The sequence below is a fragment of the Hipposideros armiger genome, unplaced genomic scaffold, assembly GCF_001890085.2.
Source record: "Hipposideros armiger isolate ML-2016 unplaced genomic scaffold, ASM189008v1 scaffold_316, whole genome shotgun sequence".
Taxonomy (NCBI): domain Eukaryota; kingdom Metazoa; phylum Chordata; class Mammalia; order Chiroptera; family Hipposideridae; genus Hipposideros; species Hipposideros armiger.
Window position 1 is genome coordinate 28,503 of NW_017731666.1, and position 8,943 is coordinate 37,445.

The 8,943-nt window shown below is 38.1% G+C and overlaps 1 protein-coding gene across 4 annotated transcripts in view; it reads right to left on the bottom strand.

The window, feature by feature from the left end:
- PER3 (period circadian regulator 3) overlaps positions 1–8,943 on the bottom strand; it is a 70,812-nt gene that overhangs the window by 23,695 nt on the left and 38,174 nt on the right. For all 4 annotated transcript variants that reach the window (XM_019660397.1, XM_019660395.1, XM_019660396.1 and 1 more), the window contains 2 exons: positions 5,989–6,110; positions 5,182–5,355 (listed from right to left, as the gene is read on the bottom strand). In XM_019660397.1, the coding sequence (XP_019515942.1) occupies positions 5,182–5,355; positions 5,989–6,110 (296 nt within the window). The remainder of the gene's footprint in view (positions 1–5,181; positions 5,356–5,988; positions 6,111–8,943) is intronic.

Consider the following 8,943-nt stretch of genomic DNA (forward strand, 5'->3'; position numbering starts at 1 on the left):
GAAGCAACGTCCTCCACAAACTAGACTGAAGAACAAAACGACAGCAACTTGTCTGTTCCCCTTCCCCCAATTCCCCAGCACTGTTCCCATCCCCTCAATTCCCCAATAAAAATCTTAAAAAAAAAAATGCTTCAAGGAAAAGCCAATAGAACCGCAAGGAGAAACAGACAAACACACAATTATGGTCTGAGATTTCAATACCTCTTGAGGTAAAAAAAGCACAAAGATTAGAAAGGATAGAGAAGGCTTCAAGGACATTATCGACTAACCTGACCTAGTTATCACTGATACAACAGTCAACCCAACAGCAGCAGAATCAACATTCTTTCCAAGTAGATACAGAACACTTACAAAGATAGACTATATTAGACATAAAACAAGTCTCAATAAATTTAAAAGAATTCAAGTCTTGTATTTTCTCTGACCACAGTAGGGTTAAAGTAGAAATCAACAACAGAAAGAGGTCTGGTAAATTCCTGAATCTGTGGTAACTAAATAATATAACACATAATATGATTTCAAAGAGATATCAAAAGAGATATTAGGCCGTATTTGAACACCATGAAAATAAAATGCAATATATCCAATGTGTGGGATGTAGCTAAAGGTAAAAGAAAATTTTATACTAAAATCCATTAGAAAAAAAATACATCTGAAATCAATGACTTCAGCTTCCATTTTAAGAACCTGGAAGAGCAAGATAAAAGCGAGCAGAAGGAAAAAAACAACAAAGATCAGAATAGAAAAAAAAAAAAACCAAACAGAAAACAATTTAAAAAAAAGTCAATGAAATTAAATTGGTTCTTCGAGGAGAGCAATAAAACTGACCAATCTCTAGCCAGGCTGATGAGGGAACAAAAAGAAAGCACAAGGTACCAATTTCAAGAATGACAGAGGGACCATCACTAGAGATACTACAGGTATCAAAAGACTAATAAAGAAACATTAGGAGCAACTTTATTCCAATAAATTTGACAACTTAGACAAAATGGACCAATTCTTAGAAAGACACAAATTAAAAGTTCATTCCACAAGTAAAGAAGCTGAATAGCACTATATCTGTTAAATAAATTGACTTAGTAGTTAAAAACTTCTCCACCAAGAAAACTCCAAGCCCAAATGGCTTCACTGATGAGTTTGAGCAAATATTTAAGGGAGAAATATGTATCAATTTTATATAAGGTCTTCTAAAAAAGTAGAGGAGGAAACGCTTCCCAATTCATGCTGTAAGGCCAGGACCATCCTGGGACCCAAACCAGACCAAGTCATTTTAAGGAAAACAGACAAAACTACAGGCCAATTGCCCTCATAAACAGAGATCTAGAAATTCTTATCAAAATTTTGTCAAAATGAATCCAATATATTAAAAGGTTAACACATCATGACTAAGTGTTGTTTATTCCAGGCATGCAAAAAGAAAATATATATATATTTATATATTTTCTACCATTCCCCCCTCTCTCCCCTTACCTCTGGTGGCAAAGATATTCTAACATTTAAAAATCAATTGTAATTCATCAGGAAATGAAAAAGAAACTAAAAAAGAAAAACCTTATAATCATCTCAGTAGATGCAGAGAGATTTGACAAAATCCAACATTCATTTCTGATAAAAAAAATATCAGGAAATTAGGAACAGAAGGGAACTTCTTCAGTTTCATAAAGGTCATGTATGGAAAGCCTACAGCTAACGTGTTTTCTCTCTGATCAGGAAAAACAAGGATATCTGCTCTTACAACTTCTATTCAGTACTTATTGGAGGTTCTAACCAGTTAATAAGGCAAGAAAAAAAACAAACAAAGTCTGGACTGGGAAGGAAGAAGTAAAACTGACTTTCACAAACATGACTGGATATAATCCCAGAAAGTGAGTGTGGCAAGGTTGTAGAATAAAAGATTAATAGGTAAAAGTCAATTATTTTTCTATACACTGGCAACAAAACATTGGAAATTGACCTTAAAAAAATCCCGTTTATAATATGAAATAATCGGTGATAATACTGACAAAAGATATGCAAGATCAGTACCCTGAAGCAAGATGACGCTGTAAGAAATTAAAGAACGCCTAAATAAATGGACAGGTGTACCAGGTTAATAGACTGGAGGACTACATTTTGAGATGTCTATTCTCCCGAAATTGATGTATAGATTAAACACAATCCCAATCAAATCCCCTGCAGAGTTTTTTTAAGACACTGAGAAACTGATTCTAAAATTTGTATGGACAAAGGACTTAGAATATTCAAAGCACTCTTGTAAAAGAAAAAAATTGCAGGATTTATACTATGTGATTTCAAGACTTACTACAAAGCTAAAGGAATCAAGACTGCCTGGTACTGGTATAAAAGATCTATCCGTTTTGTTAATCTTTTCAGAAAACTAACCTTTAGCTTTAATTTCCTCTATTGTCTGTGTGTTGATTTCTGCTTTTATCTTTATTATTTCCTTGCTTCTACCTTGGATTTACTTTGCTCTTTTTTATGCTAGCTTCTTAAACTGGAACTTTACATCACGGACTTGCAACATTTGTTCTCCAATATTAGCATTTCAAGCTATTAATCTCCTTTTAAGTTTGCTGTACTTTTATTACCATTGATTTTGAAATATTTTCCAATATTCTTTGCAATTTCTTTTTTGAATCATGATTTCAAAATGTGCTTTGTTTCTAAATGTTTGGGTTTAAACCTTTTTTATTGACTTCTAATTGAATTGCCTCTAGCCAGAGAACACAAATTGTACAACACTGATTATTTAAAATTTGGGACTTATAGGGCCGGCCGAGTGGTGCGATGGTTGAGAGCTCGCTTGGGATGCCAGAGGGCCCCGGTTCGGATCCCACATGTGAGGGCCAGTGACACTGCCCTCCACAGCTAAGATGCTGAACGACAGCTCAACCTGGGGCTGGGCTGTCATGAGTCGCCGGCGACGGCGTAGGCTGCAGCCCCTGTGGCAGTGGGTTGCCATGGGCTACCGTATGTAGCCAGCAGCCAGCGTGAGCGGCCAGCAGCCGCAGTGAGCGGCCGTCCAGAAGCCGGCGACTGATCTGCCTCGCCAGAGAAGAGCGCAATGATGGTGCCAACTTGGGCCAGTGAAGCAACATCCTCCACAACTAGATTGAAGAACAAAACAACAGCAACTTATCTGTTCCCCTTCCCCCAATTCCCCAGCGCTGTTCCCATCCCCCCAATTCCCCAATAAAAAAATCTTAAAAAAAATAAAATAAAATAAAAATTTGGGACTTATATTACAATCCAGCTTATTTTATCCATTATAGAGTGTGGGTGTTAAACTCCCCAACCATGATTATGGAAGGTCCATTTCTCTCTCTAGCCCTTTCCATTTTTGCTTCGTATCGCTGAGGTGCTGTTATTAATATCTTCCTGATGACTCTCATCATTATGAAAAGCTTCTGTCCTGAAGTCTACCTCATTAATCTAGGCGTTTCAGCCTTTTTATGCTTATTGTTTGGATTGTACATCTTCCCCATCCATTTACTCTCTAATCTACTTGTGAATATGTATTTCGATTGTACTGTACAGGCAGTATAGAGTTGGGTCTTGATTTTTTCATCTGTTCTGACAATTCCTGCCTTTTAATTGGAGTGTTTCATCCATTTTATGTAATTATGGACATAGCTAGAGTTAGAGCTATTGTTGATTTGATATACTGCATTTTTGTTATTGTTATTGCTCTATTCCTCCCTTCTACCATTCTTCCGGATTATATGAGTATTTTAAAATGTTACATTTTAATTTATCTCTTGGCTTTTCAGCTGAGTTTTGGGTCTCACACTGCATCTTGACCCTATAGGTTCAGAAATACCTGTGATGGCAAAGTTTCTGGAGACTAACTGTCAGTGTTCGATTCCACTCTGCTACTCATTTGCTGGGTGATTCTGGGCAAGTCACTGAACCACCTCGTGCCTTGATGTTCCACATAGAAAATGGAGACAGTAACTTGCAGGGAAATGCGTTTGTGCTCGTGGTCCTAACCTAACTAACACACTGTGAGAGTCAGGGTGTGAGCTGCAGGGAAGCAGGCAACACAGAGATGCTCTACAGCTGAAGAACATCTGGGCTCTGACGCTGTTTCTCCTTGGAATGAAGCTGTGGCCTCACAGATACTGAGGCTGGTTTAAGATCAGGAGAAATGATTATCCATCAATATCTCCTTAAATGAAAGCGTATCAATGTTAGTTTAGATTCTTTCAAGATGGTAATATAAGACCAGAGTATAAAGTGTAGTGGCATGATCAAAAAAGAATTTTCCGTATTGGGTGAGACCCTACCCTCCATGGGCGGCATCACTGGTAGCTATGAGCCCATGCAGAACCCAAAGGAGCAAGAAAGTGTGCGCGGGCCGTCCTGAGCCCCTAGCTAATCCAACTGTATCTTCAGCTCATCAGCCACACAACCCAAGCCCACAACACTGTACTGCTGGCCTCTTCCCACCAATCCACAGCCCACCTGTCCACATTATACCGCCCATCTCAAAGGCTGGCTGTGAGGACTAAATGAGTTCAATTTCTATGAAGAATAAAGACAGGGAATGGCACATAATGACCATGCAACACGTTAACCAACAGACCTCTGAATTCCAGTCGAGATAAGTCAGAGATAATCAAAAAATCTGATTTAACACATTTGATGCCATTTCCACCAAAATGTTATAAGTAATGAAAAAGTCAAAAGAGGAGGCAGTAAAAAGGAATAAAAAGATGACATCAGGATAATTTACCAAGTCATTATGTTTTTAAATGAAGAGCGTTTTAAACGTTCTCCTCATTGTCATCAGACCAACACAAAAATTTCAACGTATGTACGTGATCTATGTAGTCACAACTACAAAGTTTGAAACAGACACCTTCTTTCAACGTCGGCAACAAAATGACCTAACTGCATTAGTAACAGCTGCCACTAATTGAGGGTTTTTTCCTATATCATCAGTGTTCTAAGTGCTTTACATGCATCAGCTGATTTGAAATGACTTAATAAGAAATATAGCCCCAGGTACATGTATATAGGTGACCAATACAAATATGATGATACTTCAAAAAATACTTTAACTGAATTAAAATAAAGTTTTTATAATTGAGAAGCTATTACTAAGTAAATGGTATAAGTGACTTTTGTTTTCTCACCATGATGTTGAATATACTTTAAAGTAAAAGGTAGATACAGCACCTGACTCTGGGGGTGGGACGTGGACGATGGTACTGCTGTAACTGCACTGGCTGACGCCGGAGCCCAGGCTCAGGGCTGCCGTGGGCAGGGTCCGCACGGCTCCTCCTTCGCCATTGGGGTACCGTCCATTAGTTGGCATTTCTGGTTTGGGCATGGCTGGACTCTGAGAAACAGCTGGTGATGCAAGAGAAACTGACAGTCAAAAGAAAAACTCCCAACAGGAAATTTACATTAAAGACTCAAACAGTTTACAGATGTTTATAACTGACCAATAAAAACCTACGGGCCATCAGGCTGGCCGGGTGGCTCAGATGGTTAGGGTGCGAGCTCTGACAAACAGGGCCGCCGGTTCGATTCCCACATGGGCCAGTGAGCTGCGCCTGGGCCGAGCTGTCACTGAGCTGCCAACAGGTGGCTGGATGGCTCAGCTGGTAAGGGCACGTGCTCTTAACAAGGTTGCCGGTTTGACTCCCGCATGGAATGGTGGGCTGTGCCCACCCGCAACTTGATTGAAAGCGGCGACTGGACTTGGAGCTGGGCTTGTGCACTCCACAACTAAGATTGAAGCACAACAACTTGACTTGGAGCTGATGGGTCCTGGAAAAACACAGTGGTCCCCTTCCCCAATTCCCCAATAAAATCTGTTTTAAAAACCCACAAAAATCCTATGGACCATAAAGAGGAATATGAAACTGGGATTATTTGTGATTACAAAGAAATAACTAAAGTCAGGAAATTAAAAAGAAACAGGAAAGGGTGGCTTTGTAATAATTCCTTTTATCTAACCATGAAGGGCATTCCTATTACCTTGCAATGCTTGGATATCATCTGCCTTGTGGTTCTGTCTGTCTTCTTCTGAGGACGAAGTTGTGTTTGTACAGGATATACATTTTCTTTTCAAAGCTGGAAAGTTGTAGCTCTTCAGGTATCTGCAACCACATAATTAGATCACGTGTTCTTACCTGTCCCCTAACTTTGCCGCTTCCCACCTTCTTGCTTGTCTCACACCACTTGTTTCGGACACATTGTACTTTTATTACGTATTGAAGAAATTTGACATGTAACAGTATAAGCTCCAGGTATACAGCATGTTAACCGTGATGTATACTATGATTGCTGCTGTAGCGATACTTATCACCTTCCATAATTATACACATTCTTGTGTGTATTCACTATACTGTGCATTAGCTCTCGTTAGACGGCTTATTTAACACTTGTTACAAGTCTGCACCCTTCAACACCTTGCTTATTCCCCCACCCCATCCCCTGGCAACCCTAATTTTACTGTTTACACGTTTCACTTTTTAGATTGCACATGTGAGTGATACCACACAGTACTGGACTTCCTCTGCCTTATCTTGCTGAGCATGCTGTGCTCAAGGCCCATCTATGTTGTTGCAAGCAAGAGGATGTCCTCCTTTCGCGTGGATGAGTAATATTTCACTGTGTGCATATACCACATCTTTTTATCCACTCATCCATTGATAGGCATGTGGGCTGTTTCCTTTTCTTGACTATAATGAACGATGCTATGATAAACATGCGAGTGCATATACAAGTATCTTGTCAAAATCCTATGTTCATTTCCTTTGGGTATATACCCAAGAGTGGAACTGCTGAGTTGCATGGTAGATTTTTAATTTTTTGAGAAATCTCCATATTGTTTTCCATAGTGGTTGGACCAATTTACATTTCCACCAACAATGTATAGGGGTCCCCTTTTCACCACCAGCACCTATTGTCTCTTCTTCTTGGTAACAGCCATTCTAGCAGGTGTGAGGTGATAGCTCAATATCGTGTTCTGATTTGCATTTCCATGATGATTAGCGATGCTGAGCATCATTTCATGTGTCTGTTGGCCCATTTGATGTCCTCTTTGGAAAAAAGTCTATTTAGTTCTTCTGGTCATTTTTAAATCAGGATGTTAAGTTTACTGAGTTCTTTATTTTGGCTATTAACCCCTTATCTGATATAGCATTTTCTCCCATTCTATAGGTTGTCTTTTAAATTTGTTGTTTCTTTTGGTGTGCAGAAGCTTTTGACTTTGATGTAGTTCTACTCGTTGATATTTGCTTTTGTTGTTTGTGCTTTTGGTGTCATATTTTAAAAAATCATCACCAAGAACAATATTGATGACCTTCTTTTCTACATTTTCTTCTTGGAGTTTTATGGTATCAGGTTTTATGTTTAAATCATTTATCCATTTTGAGTGAATTTTTCTGAAAGGTATTGGAATAGGGGTCCAATTTCATTGTTGTGCATGAGTTTCTCCAGTTCTCCTAGCACCATTTGTTAAAGAAACTAATGGGTATTCTTGGCTCCCTTGTCAAATATTAGCTGACTATATATTACTGGGATTTTTTGGTCAGTGTGACTATTTTTGTGCATGTATCATGTTTCTATTACCATGGCTTTGTAGTATAGTCTGAAATCCAGAAGTGTGGTGCTCCGGCTTTGTACTTTTTTTTCTCAGGATTGCTTTGGCTACTAGGGGTTTTTTCCGGTTCCACACAAAAAACTGGTTTCTGAAAAGAATGCCTTTGGTGTTTTAATGGGGACTGCACTGAATCTGTAGAAGGCTTTGGGTAGTATGGCCATTTTAACAATATTAATTCTTCTTCTCCATGAACACAGGATGTCTTTCCATTTACTTGTGTCTTTTTCAATTTCTTTCAGCAAAGTCTTGTAGTTTTCATTGTACATGTAGTTCTCATTGTACAGATCTTTCACTTCCTTGGTTCCATTTATTTCTAAGTATTTTATTGTTTTTGATGCCATTGTGAATGGGGTGGGTTTCTTTCTTTTTCAGGCTCTTCATCATGAGTGTAAAGGAATGCAATTGATTTCTATATGTTGATTTTTTTTTATCCTGCCACTTTACTGAAATTGTTGATTAATTCCAACAGTTTTTTGTTTTGTTTTTTACTGACTCTTTGGGGTTTCCTATATATAAGATCATATCATCAGCAAATAGCAACAATTCTGCTTTCCAATTTGGATGCCTTTTCTTTGTCTTGCCTAATTTCTCTGGCTAGGACTTCCAGCACTACATTGAATAGGAGTGGTGGGAGTGGGCATCCTTGTCCTGTTACTGATCTTAGAGAAAAAGCTTTCAATTTTTCTCCATTGAGTATAATGTTAGCAGTGGGTTTGTTGTATATGGACTTCATTACTATGTTGAGGTATGTTTGTTCTATATCCAATTTGTTAAGGGTTTTTATCACGAAATGATGTTGTATTTTGTCAAATGCTTTTTCTGCATCTATTGAGATGATTATGTAATTTTTATCTCTTATTTTAATGATGTGATGCATTATATTTATTGATTTGTGTATGTTGAACCATCCCTGCATTTCAGGGGTAAATCCTACTTGGTCATAGGATATAATTCTTTTAATGTGATCCTAAATTTGGTTTGCTAGTATTTTGTTGAGAATTTTTGCATTTATATTCATCAGAGATATTGGTCTAGTTTTGTTTTCTTCTGGTATCCTTTTATGGTTATCCATATCCTTATCCAAATAATGCTGAATGTTTCTCTTTCTGAAGTACTCATTATTCTTATGTTGGCTTTCTGAATGGTGTCTGATAGATCTCATAGGGCTGTTCCACTTTCTAAAAATCTTAGTTCTCTCTCTTCTTTAACCTTAGTCATTTCTAGATTCCTATCTTCTAGCTCACTAATTCTCTCTTCCATCTGACCTGTTGTATTTCCAATGCATTCTTTATCTCATTTATTGAGTTCTTCAGCTCTAGAATGTT